The sequence below is a fragment of the Diabrotica virgifera genome, chromosome 1 (assembly GCF_917563875.1).
Source record: "Diabrotica virgifera virgifera chromosome 1, PGI_DIABVI_V3a".
NCBI classification, from domain to species: domain Eukaryota; kingdom Metazoa; phylum Arthropoda; class Insecta; order Coleoptera; family Chrysomelidae; genus Diabrotica; species Diabrotica virgifera.
This window is the reverse complement of record NC_065443.1, coordinates 2,856,159-2,872,103: the sequence shown is the minus strand read 5'-3', so window position 1 is coordinate 2,872,103 and position 15,945 is coordinate 2,856,159. Positions and strand designations below refer to the sequence as shown.

General features: G+C 31.8%; 2 protein-coding genes across 2 annotated transcripts in view; one reads left to right on the top strand and one right to left on the bottom strand.

The window, feature by feature from the left end:
• Window positions 1-15,945, bottom strand: part of LOC114328023 (stress-activated map kinase-interacting protein 1) — a 162,351-nt gene that overhangs the window by 39,139 nt on the left and 107,267 nt on the right. The window lies entirely within an intron of this gene.
• On the top strand, window positions 710-15,838 carry LOC114328020 (uncharacterized). Its single transcript, XM_028276762.2, has 3 exons — window positions 710-1,014; window positions 13,832-13,947; window positions 15,675-15,838. Exons 1-3 carry the CDS (start codon window positions 835-837, stop codon window positions 15,736-15,738), a joined length of 360 nt encoding a protein of 119 aa, XP_028132563.1. The 5' UTR covers window positions 710-834; the 3' UTR covers window positions 15,739-15,838.

Sequence of the window (15,945 nt, the reverse complement as noted above, 5' to 3'; positions counted from 1 at the left end):
AAAAACTTTTTATTCATTCTAAGGGACTTTCGGCCCTCGATAATAAAGTAATCTTTTATTCTGCGTTCAAATTTTTCAAAAATACTTATTAGTTTTCTCAGAATTCGAAAAAAATTATTACATTTAAAATACAGGCGTCAAAATTTTGCATTTTGTTTCTTTCCCCTTAAAGTTTGTCGCACTTATTTAGAAAGACCCTGAATTGATAAAGAACAAATCTAGTTGTTAAACATAAGCGAATTAATCAAAAAAGCAGAATGTTAAGAAAACCAGAGTCTATAGTTGGGTTTTAATTTCAGTATTTTATAAATGCCCGGTACACTATAAAAATTTAACTGGTTAGCATCAATATTATTACAGCGGTATTGTTAAAGAATTAGGCTATAACATATTAAAAAAATCACTTAAATCTGCCAACAGCTTTAGGAAATATAAGACATTAAAAATGACAAAATTTTTAAGTGGACGGATTTCTATACGCACGCAAGTTTATATAAAAATATATTATATTGAACTAAAATCATCTTAATAACATACCTTTTAATATTTTTTATAATTTGGATCACGAAATATTGTAAAATATTTCAGTTTTTCTGTAAATACAGTGAAAATTATTTAAAAACAAATGAGAACTGTCATAATTAATCGGTCTACCAATAGATGTTGCCAAGTTTCAACTTCATGGCTTGTTAAGTAAAGGTGGCTATGGCTGTGTGCGTGAGTCTTGTCATTGCCAGATTGCACGTGTTACCTGTTTTGTACTTTTTTTGTACCTTACTTAGTTTTTTTGCTGTGAGATTTGTAATTTGTTAATTAAATTATAAATAATTAAATATGTCGGGGTATAGAAGAGCATATACCATTAATGAGGATAACTTAATCCTCACTTGGATAGTGAGGTCAAAAGCATATTACCATCTGCGAGGCACCATCCTGTGGAGGGACCTGGAGCATGCAGAGATATTCTCCGAAGACAGGTCCTGGGAGAGCCTTAAGAATAGGTTCATCAGAAAAGTAAGTACATACCTATATACCTTGTGTGTGCTGTCAATAGGCACGAAGAAATTGTTGTTATAATGAGGTTGTTGTTGATAGTCTTGCTTGGCCTTGCTACAGAAGGAGTACAATACTCTTTTTATTTGATCAGAGCCTGTGGTATACCACAAACCTTCTTCTTCTTAACCCTTAACTACAGACATTCCATTATTACCACATAGTAGTACCATCAAGTAGTGTCAAAATACAATAAAACCTCCATAGAAGGGACCTCTATTTAACGGACTTCGAATATAACGGACAAGAAATCAGATCAAATGCAAAAAATATGAAAAATCGAATTCTACAAGGAAAAACAAAAAGGAAACATCTCAGCACTGCTTTGTGCTAACGTCGATGGATCGCATGGATTGACTACTATAATAATAATTATTGTTGGTAAATATCGTAAACCTAGTGTTGTCAAAGATATAATAATTATCAAAAGGCATCATCTCATAATATAGCTCTAATAGGGCATGGTTCACCAGAGACATTTTCAAAAATTGGTTTTTAAAGGATTGTACCTGCAGTGAGACAATTTCAAGAGAAGAAACTGGTAGAGATAGTGCAAACACTCCTGACCACAGCGCAGTAGACGAAATTTGGTTTAGTCTCTACTTCCATGCGAAACGCACTGTATCTACAATAGAACCTTTCCGTCTTTCCGTGAATTTTGACATTTTGACTCCGCCTTCGCGCAGATCCATGGTCAGGAGTGTTTGCACTATCTTTAATACTGCCTAAAGAGGTGAAATTTTTATCGATTTTAAAAAAAGCTCCTGCTAATCCCCCTGAAAGTATTCTAAATTCAGAAAATCATCATCATCTTGGTGCTACAGAGCTTAGAGGGCCTCAACCTTCTCAAGCTTTCTACACCATTCTGTTCTGTCCTTTGCTTGCATTTTCCAGTTGCCAACTCCGATCTTCTCGCCATCTTGTGTTACCCCGTTCATCCACCTCAGATTTGGTCTACCCCGTCATCTCATTCCCACAGGTGCAATTAGAATATTTTTTCTCATATGTTGTTTATTCAACCCATGAATAAGTGAATAATTTTGTCAACCAAATGAGTATATTGCAGAAAGTTTTTAGATGAAGTAGAAAAGTAAATAAGTAGCGAACAGAACTCTATTCCTTTTTTTCAAAACTTGCAGATTTGTACACTGTATCTAAATACAGTACCTACATAATTAAAAAAAAAGAATGTGTGTGTACTTTGTACGCACGTAAGAAGATATTCTTCTTTTATATAATAGGTAATTTAAACGAAGTAAATATACTTAAAAGGTTATTTGTACTTATTTTATTTAAAAATCAAACTAACTTTCTTATCTACCACTTTCAAAAAAGAAGAATATCTTCAAAAATTATATAATAATATACTTACAATCATAAAATCTATAAAAAAAAATAAAAAAATAATAACTTGCTTGGGGCTTGATCCCACTTCACGTCTACTGTGCCGTACGAAAGTTGACGCCATTTCAAACTGCACCACATTTGCGTATACGTCATGTGGGAATATACACAAACTAAACATTTACACCATAAATTTATATGAATTTAATAAAATTATTAGTTTGATTTTTGTCGAAATAAAATACAACAAAATATAGAGTAAGAAAACGATATATGAGATGAAGATTTGTAGAAAGTTTGTTCGTAATCAGATTATGTAAATTAATGCATTGCCTACTAATAGGTAACTACATTATTTTGTTTACATTTTCCAAATAGATAGATATTGAAACTATTAGGTATTTCCAACTGAAACATTTAGAATTACGTACCTCCGGCTTTTCAAAACTATTTAAAAAGTCACTATAATTATAAATTTGATTTTATTTCTGTCCACATATCAATAAAAACTAATATACAATATTTTTGTTTACCGATAACCTCCATATTGAACAATTATTGACAGATCATTTCAAAATTTCAACACCCAATCAGAGCCCGTATAACGACAATACCATACTGTCAGTGTGCGCATGCGCGTGGATCAATCAAATTTTACCCTCAATCGATTCGCCGCTAAAGAAGAATATCTTCAAAAATTAAACTGATTTTTATACAACAGACTTTCAGCTTTAACGGACATCCCGTCCCCCCAATTAGTCTGTTATATCAAGGTTTTACCTGTTTGGTTTCATCTAATAGATCTGTTTGGTTCTTCAGTTTCCTCTATTAAACAAGAACTCAGGCGTCTTGAATTTTGAATTTAAAAAATTAAATAGATTTGAATTTAAAAAATTAAATAGATTTGAATTTAAAAAATTAAATAGATTTAACTGTTATAATTAATTCAAGTTGTTTTCATCATTTAAAAATATTTTATATTCTTTTTATTTTTTATGTTTGTGTTATATACTTACTTAGTTGTAGTTTTGCGTGTATCTAAATTTTATATTTTAATTATTACTACATATTTTGTATGTATTGGGTTTATCCCGTTAATAAATAAATAAATTCTGTATACAGTTAAGGGGTCATATACGTTTTTCGAGCTTAAAAAGTAGTCTAAATGTAATGATAAATTGTACGAAAACTATTGGACTAATTGATTTCATTTTTTTTATTTTAAAGGTGGACTCTTAAGGAGCATAAAACATGTGTTAAAAGTTAAAAATAATTAAAAACATGGCGGCTGCCTCTAGTGGCGTAGAACGTGTTTTTTTTTTCAGGTCAAACGGTGGACATGATTCAGCTTGTAATATTTATCTGAAACAAAAATTGTTTAATTTTTATCATTTTTTAGAGTCATAGTTCTCGTGTAACGAGAGGAATTTAAGAAGAAGAAAAAATTACGGAAATGGTCGAAATTTAAAAAAAAAGTCATAATTTTCACCAAAAAAATTGTCTTTTTTTATTGCTATTCGAAAATGGTTAAATTTAATCAAAAAAGCTCTCGTCACACTATAATGAATCTAATTTAGAATATGTATGTCAAAAATGAAGTTAATCGGACGAACGGTTAGGCAGTTATGATGCCCACTGTTTGACCTGAAAAAAAAAACACGTTCTACGCCACTGGACGCAGCCGCCATGTTTTTAATTATTTTTTAACTTTTAACATATGTTTTATGCTCCACCTTTAACATTACAAAAAATGAAATCAATTAGCCCAATAGTTTTCGTACAATTTATCATTACATTTAGACTACTTTTCGAGCTCGAGAAATGTATATGACCCCTTAATATTAGAAAACAATAAAATTATGCATTATGTGTTTTCCTGGAGTCTCTAGATATGGGAAAACTGGTGAAATGAGTGATTTTAATAATATAATACGATTTTTAAAGAATAATCCATTAAATGATAATTTTGGTAACATTTTTGGACTATCGCAACAAATGGCCATAAGTGCTATGAACAAAAATTTAGATTTTATTTTAACAAATAAACGTAACGGAATCACAAACGAAACATAAAATAGCATTTACGAAAATTTATACATCCATGAGAAAAAATCTGCAAGACGTACATAATTAAATGGCAATTCCATTTTTGCAAAGTTTCCTCAAAATTTTTATCTTCCAATTTATTTATTTATTTATTTATTTATTTATTTATTTATTTACGGGATTACCCCCATTACAACACATACAGTATAAAATCAATCTCTGTAATATCTACTAAACTAGAGTAAAATAAATCTTAATTACATACTTATTAAACAAAAACGAAATATTAATAGTTATCCATTACACATATTACATCTATTACACAAATCAGTTCAAATAAACAAAAAGTACCTATCAAGCTCTTTTAATCCGATTCTTAAAACCAGCCAAGGAGACACCAAACATTTCCAAGTTATTCTCGTTTATAATTTTTAGTGTTCGCTCAGTGGGCGAATGCATACCATAGTTTGTCCGATGAAAAGGTATATAAAACAAATCAACATGTCTGAGACTTCTGGAGGGAACATATAAATTAATAGATTGGAGAAGTTCAGAACAACAAATTAAACCATTTATTAATTTAAACACAAATACCAAATCAGAGTTATCTCGTCGAGTTTTTAATAAATTCATGTTGAGTGTTTTTAAAATATAGGTATAATCATGATTAGTAATGCGTATGTTTAATTGGGTCTAGTACTATTCGGCGCCGCCGGTTCGGCGCGGCCGGTTCGGCGCCGCCGATTCGGCTTCGGCCGGTTCGGCGCCGGCCGATTCGGCGTCGGCTGTTTTGGCGCCAGATTATACCTACGTTACTTTTTTAGAAATTTAAGAGGCTCTTGATTTATATCTATACCACACTAAAAAAATATATTAAATGTTATTTTTTCCAACTTTTGTAAATGTAAGCTATTTAATTGCACATAATTAATTAAAAAATTAATATATTATATATATTATATATTATACAGTACAATTTTCAAAGGAGGAAGACCTAACCCTTCGGTCCAAACCTAACTTTCGGGTATTATTTTACATCTTCTAAAATTAAAATGTCGAAAATTGTTCTCCTGACTCTACATTTTTTGTTAAAGAAAATTTCAGACTATCATACATTAACAACTATTCTTTTTCTCTCTCACTTTGCCAAAGTATCTGTCGCCGAATCAGCCGGCGCCGAATCGGCGGGCGCCGAATCGGCGGGCGCCGAACCGGCAGGCGCCGAAACGCCGACGCCGAATCGCTGGCGCCGAATCGCCGGCGCCGAAACGGGCCATCCCCGTTTAATTTGTATGCACAATATCTCAAAAATTTATTCTGCAATCTCTCCAACGTAGTAGAATGAGCTTGGTATTGTGGAGACCATACAATAGATGCATATTCCACTTTAGATACAACCAAAGCATAATATACCGTTCTTAAAGCCCCTACAGATAGTCTCAGACAGTTGCGAATGATAAAGCCCAAAGATTTTGATGCATTTACTGTTACACTATTTATATGTTGCACAAAACGCAACTGCTCATCAAATATGACTCCTAAGTCTTTTATTGTTTTAACATAAGACAATTCATTTTCATTAATTTTGTAAGAAGTATCATATTTTTTATTACCTCTATAAAAGCTTATATAACAGCATTTAGCAACATTTAAATGCAAAATATTATTCTCACACCAAATACTCAACCGGTCTAAATCTTCTTGAATTAATGTTACATCAACATTTGAATCTACGGATTTAAATAATTTCAAATTATCTGCAAACATCAGGAAATCGCAATTTCTAAAACACTCTGATATATCGTTCACAAATATATTAAATAACAAAGGTGAACAGTGAGCTCCTTGGGGTACTCCTGATGTCACATGAATTATATTTGAATTAAAACAACCTACTCTCACCTGCTGTGTGCGATCTCTTAAAAAGCTATTGAACCATTGTAAGGATTGATGACTGAAGCCAAAAGCATTTAATTTTCCCAATAACATGTTATGATCTACTCTGTCAAATGCCTTGGAGAAGTCAGTATAAATAGTATCCATCTGACTTTTATTCTCCAACGCGTTTAATATTTTTTGTTCAAAGAGTACTAAATTTGTTACCGTTGATTTATTCTGAGAAAATCCATGTTGATTGTGTATTAGACGCTCTTTACAATAAAATTTTAATTGATCGTGCAATAGTCTATCAAAAAGTTTTGGTATAGAGGATTGTTTACAAACGCTTCGATAATTTGTTATGTCTTGTTTATTACCTGATTTAAAAATTGGACAGATATAAGAGTGCTTCCATAAAGTTGGGAAAACTGATGTCTTTAATGATGACTCAAAAAGAAGATATAAAGGATTAGTTAGTGAATATATACAGTTCTTTAGAAAGTAATCGGGAATACCATCTGGACCACTGCTTAACTTATTGGGTAGGGATAAAATGTTGTTGAAAATATCTTTCACTGATATTGAAAAATTAGGTATAAAAAGATTGTTGTTTCCCTTTACTTCCAAGTTATTAATATTTGATTGTGGCGAATAAACTGTTGAAAAAAATTGACGGAAACAGTTTGCAATCTGTTGTCCGTTTGTTGCTATAGCATTACCATAGTACATACTGTTTGGTAAATCATTTGATGCTCTCTTACTGTTTACAAACTGCCAAAAGTACTTAGGATTACTGCATAAATTATGATTTACTTGATTCAGATAAGTGTTATAACATTGATTTGATAGATCCTTACACAATCTCCTAAGTTCTGAAAAAATCACATAATCCTCTTGATTACAGGAAGCTAAATAATTTTTATGAGCAATTTTTTTCTGTACAACTAAATAACGCAAGTTGGCATCAAACCATTTTGGATAACTAGAAGTTTTAAATCTTTTCACCGGTACAAACAATGATAGTGACATATTAAGTATGTTGTAAAATTCTGTTAAAGCATCATCAACATTTGACAAATTCAAATGGTCTTCCCAAGGTATCATTGAAAGATAGTTATTGAGACCTTCATAGTCTGCATTTACAAAATCATGATAAAATTCAGTATATTCTAATGACTTACCTCGATGTTCACACAAACTAATATTGTAAGTGTAACTTATGTGATGATAACTATTTTTAAAAATCGGATCTGAGGCTTTTGCTACTTGTAAATCACAAACATTTGTAAATATTAAGTCTAAAAACACATTTCTTTCATTTGGAATATTAATCATCTGGAAAAATTCAAGTACCCATAAAATTCAGCTAAGTACAATGCATGTGAACCTTGAGGACAATTCACCAAGACACCTGATTCATTGTTATCCCATGAAGCTTCCGGAAGGTTGAAGTCTCCGAATATTTATGTCTTATGATGATTATACCTTTGGGATATATCTTCGACTGATAAACAGTGTTGTTCATATATTTGTTCTACGGATTTTGGTGGAATATATACCCCTCCAATTATAAAATTTTCTTTACCAAATGAGCATAAAAGAAAAAGTTGTTCAATAGATTTGTACAAGGGTTTCAGCACAGTTACCTAATTTAACCTTCATTGAAGGTCCAGGATGACTTCCACAGTGCGTTTCTTAACTCTTTCCCTAAAAACCCAAAAAATATATTACAAATATAGTACCCATATAAAAATACTGAAACGAATAAAATTTATTTATTTGGCATTTCTTCAAATTGCTCGGAATAGCAATATGAAATATGAAATTTTTATTTGCATTTTTACGCACAGTTTATTACGTTTTATGCGTTTTTTAGCAGTGTCAGTGTCCATTGTAAAATCAATCCGCTATCTAAAATTGCCAAATGATCCTAAATTGCTGTCCCGAGATGCAAGTTACTAGAAGGCCTGTGATGTCACAATTTTTGACTTTGGGATCGGCTATCTTGATGATGGTTCGAGTTAGAGGGCTTTTCATCGATTATCATTTGTTTCGAGCTCCTGTCATGTGTCATCTAATATTAATATATCTACGTCATATGTTATTGGTATATACCAATAATGCAAACCAAAGACATATGACGTAGATATCTTAATATTATACGACACATGACAGAAACAAATGACTGTTGTTGAAAAGCTCTATTGAAATGCCGTTTTCAGATTTTGATTCAGGAGGCAAAATCACATGTGGGTCCATCGGTAGATCGGCTCCAAGTATTGCAGCAGCGGCAATTCACAAACGAACAGACTTTGCGAATTTGTATATGAAAACAAAATTTTCGTTGAAAGATACATCTTTACTTAAACTCTTATACACTGCACGTCATAGAAAACGGGCACCCTAAAAAATGGGTCATTTTTGATGTCGCGTATCTCCTTAACCTGTTGTCCGATTTAAGTGATTTTTTGAATATGTTATAGCCTTATTCATTGTCAATATCCTTGTAATAATATTTTTGCTAAACAGGTAAATTTTCATTGTATACCGGGTGTACGAATCAAACTGTGTTTTTTTCTCAAAGTTCGCAACACCCTGTGGAATATTCTAGCCTTTATAAAATACAGAAATGAAATCCCTACTATAGCCTCAGGTATTCTGTACATTCTGTTTTTTAATTCATTCTCTTATGTTGGATAATACAAAAGTTATGTACTTTAACAACTAGTCATGTTCTTCATCAGTATAGGTTGTTTGTAAATAAGTGCGACCAACTTTAAGGGTCAATTCTGCATGAAAAAATAATGACTGTTTGCTTTATAAACTTATGTCCGCAAAGTATTCGTTTACGAGATACGGGATGTTAATTTTTTTTTACAAACTGACGATTTATTTTATTTCCCTAAAACCGGTTGAGATATGCAAATGAAATTTGGTAGGTTTTAAGAGATAGTTATTGCGAATTTTTTGACTTGCAATCAAGAATTTTGTATTCACTATTGGCGTGCATATGGGTAATATGACCGATCATATGGCAGGCCAATGGTGAATATCAAATTCTTAATTGTATGTCAAAAAATGTGCAATAACTACGTCTTATAACCCACCAAATTTCATTTGCATATCTCAACCGGTTTTAAAGCAATAAATAAATCGTCAGTTTGTAAGAAAAAATTCAAAATCCCGTATCTCGCAAACGAAGCATTTGCGGACATACGATTTTAAAGCAAACTGTCATTTTTTTTTAAATTATACTTCTTTAGGCGCGATTGAGATTGAGGGTGAATTTATATTAATCTGCGCGCATGCGCACACCGACACCGACAGTATGGTATTAGTTGTTATACGGGCTCTGATTAGGTGTTGAAATGATCTGTCAATAATAAATAATTGTTCAATATGAAGGTAAACAAATGTATAATACAGTAGGAAAAATGAAAGAATACCCATGAACGAACATATAAAACACGCTGTATTTTCCTGTCACCGTGTCACACAAAAAACTGGCCAGCGCAAGTACATGTAATAATTTTATTACATGTACTTGTGCTGGGTAATTTTATTTGTGACACAGAGACAGGAAAATACAGCGTGTTTTATATGTTCGTTCATGGGTATTCTTTCATTTTTCCGACTGTATATTAGTTTTATTGTTGTGAGGACAGAAACAAAAAAGTTTATAATTGTAGTGACTTTTAAATAGTTTTTAAAAGCAACAGGTACGTAATAATTGTAAATGTATCATAGGTACCTACCTATTTGAACCTACCAAAATACATAGTATGTAATACTTTTATTTACATAATTTGATTACCATTAAAATTTCTATCAATATTCACCTATTGTTTTCTTACTCTATGTTTTGTTGTATTTTTTCAATTCTAAATCATTTCAATTCAAAATCAAAATAATTTGATTTAATTCAAAAATGTCAAAAGTTTAATCCGTTTAGTTAGTTGATCTTCGCACATAATGACACATTGTCTCCGTGGCGAAGCGTTTAAGGCGAATGAACTGATACTGATAGCTGATAGAAACTTTTATTTTTTTATTTTATTTATACATTTTATGATTGTAAGTATATTTATTATATAATTTTATTTTCAGAAAAACGTATTTAGTTAAAAAAATTTCCGACAATTAATGTTTAGAAATCATTTGTGGCATTTTTAATGTACACACACACACACACACACACACACACACACACACACACACACACACACATGCTCGTATCAACCCCAGCCCCGGGGGACATGTGTGTTTCAATGGAAAAGTGGAACCCACATGTCCGAAGATCAAACCGGTCACACCCCGTAATAGAGTGGTACCTATCTGACCCTCAAGCTATACCTCCACCTGGATGTACTTGCTACTTTGGATGTCCTGGGTAATGGGACATCCTTTGTATTACTTCATGTGGTTAAGCCACCTGGTTTTAGGGGTAGCTAGAAGAGCTTTTCTCCCTATTTTGTTTGTGTGTGTTTGTATGTGTTTGTGTGTGTTTTATTCTTTTATTATTTTAATTTTTGGCACTGTTTTAATAAAAATGTTTGAGAAGTAGTAAGTATAAATTAGTTTAATATTTAAATAAAATATAAATAAAAAGTATATTAATTTCGTTTAAATCATATAATAGCTAAAAATATCATATAGTGCTAAAAAGAAAGCTCATAAGAAATTTAAAGTGACCAGGTTACCTCAAGACTATAATGAATTTTCTAGATTGAGGTCGATATGCAAGTCCTTATCAGGTCAAGCATACAATCAGTTTGTAGCAAACGTTGAACATACACTTCCCAGTAACATTAAAAGCTTCTGGAGGTTCGTAAATTCTAAAAGGAACAATAATAGTATTCCGAACACTTTAAACCATAATGGCCAAACCAGTTCCGATGGTCCTACCATAGCCAAGATGTTTGCTCAGTACTTTGCTGCTGTGTATAGTGAGGACGAATGTCCTATTCCAAATAGTGCAAGGGCTAACACTAGTTTCAACATTACTGGTTGTGACTTATCTATTTCAGAGGTATATACCAAATTATCCCAGCTAAACATACATAAGGGTCCAGGGCCTGATGTAATCCCACCCAAGTTACTGAAATACTGTAGTTTTAATCTTGCTCGTCCCTTATTCTTTATTTTTCCAAAAACATTACAAACGAGTGAATTCCCTCCCGTTTGGAAAGTTAGTTTTATATCACCGATATTCAAGAATGGCGATAGAAGCAGGGTTCAGAGCTACAGACCTATTAGTATCCTTAATACTATACCTAAACTATTCGAGAGTTTAATATGTGACAAAATTAAGCCTACTATACAAAATGTAATCATTGAACAACAGTATGGTTTTGTTATGGGGGGATCAACTGAAATGAACTTGTTAAAATATACCTCCTTCTTAAATGAAGCATTGGGAAGCAAACAACAGGTAGATGCAATTTATACAGATTTTTCCAAGGCATTCGATAGAGTCAACCATACGTTATTGTTACATAAGATCGAACAGTTGGGTTTCTCTGATCCTCTGCTTAGTTGGATTCGAAATTACCTATTAGATAGAAGGCAGATAGTTCGTATTAAGAATTATTTCTCTAATGAAAATATAGTTAAATCGGGGGTACCTCAAGGCTCCCACTTAGGACCTATCCTTTTTAATTTATTTATAAATGACATAGATAAAAGCTTCAATTTTGCTCAATTTCTTCTATTTGCTGATGGCCTTAAATTATTTCACATAATTACCTCTGATTTGGATCACTACAATTTGCAATCAGATCTTAATGGTCTTGTGGAATGGTGCTCACTTAATGGTATGGACTTAAATGCAAACAAATGCCATGATATAACTTTTACTCGACTAAGACACTTGGAGAATAATTCTTATTATATACGGGACACTAGGTTACAATTAGTTGACTCAGTTATAGATCTGGGTGTTATTCTTGATACTAACTTGAATTTCAACCTACACATTAATAGCATGGTTTCTAAGTCATTAAAGATGCTTGGCTTTGTTAAAAGATGCAGCTATGACTTTACGACTGGTCGTTGTTTAAAATTTCTTTATTGTTCTTTGGTTAGACCACATTTAGATTATGCATCATGTGTTTGGTCACCTCAATATAACTGTCACATTAATAAAATCGAACAAGTTCAGCGTAAATTCTTACGTTATTATGCTTATAAGATGCATCTCACTGGTCAAAGTTATGAGTCTTTACTGCAAATTATTCGACTTGACTCATTACAGAGTCGTCGTCAACATAAAGATCTTTGCTTCTTATATAACTTAATTCATGGTCATAAATTCTGTATCTCACTCTTAAATAAGATTGGTCTACATGTACCTTCAAGAACCACCCGTTCTGTGACCACCTTCCACGAAGTCATTAACCGCACAAACTATGGTTCAAGTTCCTATCTTTGTAAAACTATTAAATTAGCAAACACACTATATCCGCATATTGATTTCTTTGTGAACGACTTTACTGCGTGTTCCACACAATTACATTTATATTTAACTTATGCCTGGTTGCACCAACAGATCTTAAGCTCAGCTTAGCTAAGCTCTACTTATAGATAGGGCCTCCTTGAGTATCACTTACGTTGCATCATACTTTTATATTCTTACCTTATTATCAATTATATCTATTATTGTATTATAGTATTCTTATTGTTATATATTATAATTTTATAATATTAATTCTTATGATATTCTCGACTTAAGCTTAAGATCTTTTGGTGCAACCGGGCATAAATGTTCTAATTTCAAAACTGATTTGTCAATTACTGTTATTGTCTTTGTTTTAGGATAATTTGTATTTGTCAATTTCAAAATGTTCTAGCTCTCAATTGTTAAATGAGAGCAAGTAATTTTATTTTTTATTATTGTTTGTCATGTATTTACCAATTTTGTACCTACTAGATCTTATTTTTTCTAATTTGTGTGACATTTTAATTGTATTATGTACTAATGGACTTCGGTCCGTAAATAAATAAATAAATAATAGAAGTAGGTATAACTTCTTACGTGCGTACAAAGTTCACACACATTCTTTTTTAATGCAGAATTACCCCTTAAAGTTTGTCGCACTTGTTTAGAAACACCCTGTACTGAAAAATAACATGGCTAATTGTTAAAGTACCTAACTTTTGTATTATCCAACATCAGCGAATGAATCAAACAACAAAATGTTGAGAAAACCTGAGGCTATAGTTGAGTTTTAATTTCAGTATTTTATAAATGCTAGGATATTCCACAGGGTGTTGCGAACTTTGAGAAAAAAACACAGTCCGATTCGTACACCCGGTATGCAATGAAAATTTACCTGTTTAGCAAAAATATTATTGCAGGAATATTGACAAAGAACAATGCTATAACATATTTAAAAAATCACTTAAATCGGACAACAGGTTTAGGAGATACGCAACCTCAAAAATTACTCATTTTTTAGGGTGCGCGTTTTCTATGACGCGCAGTTTATTAAATAATTAATATTTATTTTAGATTCTGCCGGACCTATCAAATCCTAGTTACACTTTATCACAAACAGAAAAAGAGAAAATAATGTTGGCGTGGAGCCAGACTGCTCAAGGCTTTGTGGCAAGTTCAGATAGTGAATGGTAATTATATCTACTACTAATAGACCTGGTTCCCGCGTACCAAAAAAAAGTTGATTAATAGCAAGCTGAAAATTTGTTAATAGCTTAACGATGTTTAGTCGGACAAACTTTGATGTATGGGAATACTTTTGGTACGCAGGATCCAGGCCTATAACTACATATTAATAATTATTATAATTTGTTTGCTCTTTGTATTATACTACTCTAAATACTCTTTATCTACATGTATGGCATAATTCACGAATGATTTTATATTATTCCACTAACACCAGTATCTAAAACCATTTGCAATACAATAAAGAGATGAACACGCGAATAACCGGCAAAATAACTTAATAGATGGAAAACACAATACATTGTGGAAATAAAAAGAGATGCAAATAGTAGAGGTGGAAATTATCGATATAAACATATAAATTAATATTACATTATACAGGGTGTAACAAAATTGCAGGTCATAAATTAAATTACATATTCTGGGACCAAGAATAGTTTGATATTATCCTGATGTATTCTCTGCTTGGATCTTCCACAAATAATACACAATAAATAACTTTTTATTAAGTTCACGTCTTAAATCAATTATTTATCAAATACATTATATATCAATAATATTTAATCAATAACTCAACATATTCCCGATGCAATGTCAAATATTTAAAATTGTCACTGATTGTCAGTGTCTGACTGACAATATATGCTGACAATATTATATTCGGCTGAGTGCGTTGTAAGACAAAGATAGATTTGGAAAATATTACCACGGCATTGTGTTCATTTTTTTCGAATCCTGAAAAAACCAATAAATATTTTTGAAAAATTTAAACGCAGAATGAAAGACTAAATTATAACCGAGGGCCGAACGTCCCTTAGAATAAATAAAAAGTTTATTTTGAATGATATATTTGAAATTAAAAATCACACTAAATTTTCTCTTAGTTTTTCACCCCTGTAACTTATTAAAATAAACATTATATAAGTTCTCAGGGACTTTCGGCCCTCGCTAATAATGTAATCTTTCATTCTGCGTTTAATTTTTTCAAAAATACTTATTAGTTTTCTCAGGATTCGAAAAAAATGAATCCCCATTTGAATAGCATTGCAGCCGAAAATGCGTACCGATCCTCTTAACTTACCTTAGTACAAATGTGCACATAAAAAAAGTTACAGCCCTTTGAAATTACAAAATGAAAGTCAATGTTTTTCAATATATCGAAAACTCTTAGAGATTTTTTATTGAAAATGGACATGTGGCATTCTTATGGCAGGAACATCTTAAACAAAAATAACAGTGAAATTTGTACACGCCATAAAAATTTTATGGGGTTTTGTTCTCTTAAACTCCCCCCAACTTTTGTGTACGTTTCAATTAAATTATTATTGTGATTGTGGTACCATTAGTTAAACACAATGTTTTTAAAACTTTTTGCCTCATAGTATTTTTTTGATAATTCAGTTTTTGAGATGCAGCTTCTTTTTTAATATGCTTACATAAAAAAATTATGGGGGTTTTGTTCCTTTAAACTCTCAAAATGTTTGTGTACGTTCCAATTAAACTATTATGGTTCCAATTAACCATTAGTTAAACACAGTGTTTTTAAAACTTTTTTTCTCCTGGTATTTTTTCAATAAGTCACCTTTTATCGAGATGTGCCTTCTTTTTTAGTATGTTTCAAAATATACGCAAAAATGTAAATTATAAAAATGAATTTTCATATTATTTACAGGTCTCTCACGATCGCGCCGTCCACGTGTGCAATGTGTGCGCCGCACACAGGCGCCAGCAATTAAGGGGCGCCACTAGAGTTTTCACAAAAATTTTAGGTGGGTCAAAATAACACTTACCCATTTTTTTCCGCTTCTACCAAACGGGATATTATAAAACAACACTTTGCAAATCTAGCTTTAAAGCATTTACCTAATACACGTTGGTCCAGCAGAATTGATGCTTTAAAGTCATTATACAAAAATTTGTCAGAAATTTATTATGCTTTATAG

Excerpts from the sequence above, each read along its gene's own strand:
- LOC114328020 (XM_028276762.2), top strand. The coding sequence starts at position 835 with ATGTCGGGGTATAGAAGAGCATATACCATTAATGAGGATAACTTAATC. Across the intron at positions 1,015-13,831 it reads AGAATAGGTTCATCAGAAAA|ATTCTGCCGGACCTATCAAA; the intron begins GTAAGTACATAC and ends TATTTATTTTAG. Across the intron at positions 13,948-15,674 it reads GCAAGTTCAGATAGTGAATG|GTCTCTCACGATCGCGCCGT; the intron begins GTAATTATATCT and ends TATTATTTACAG.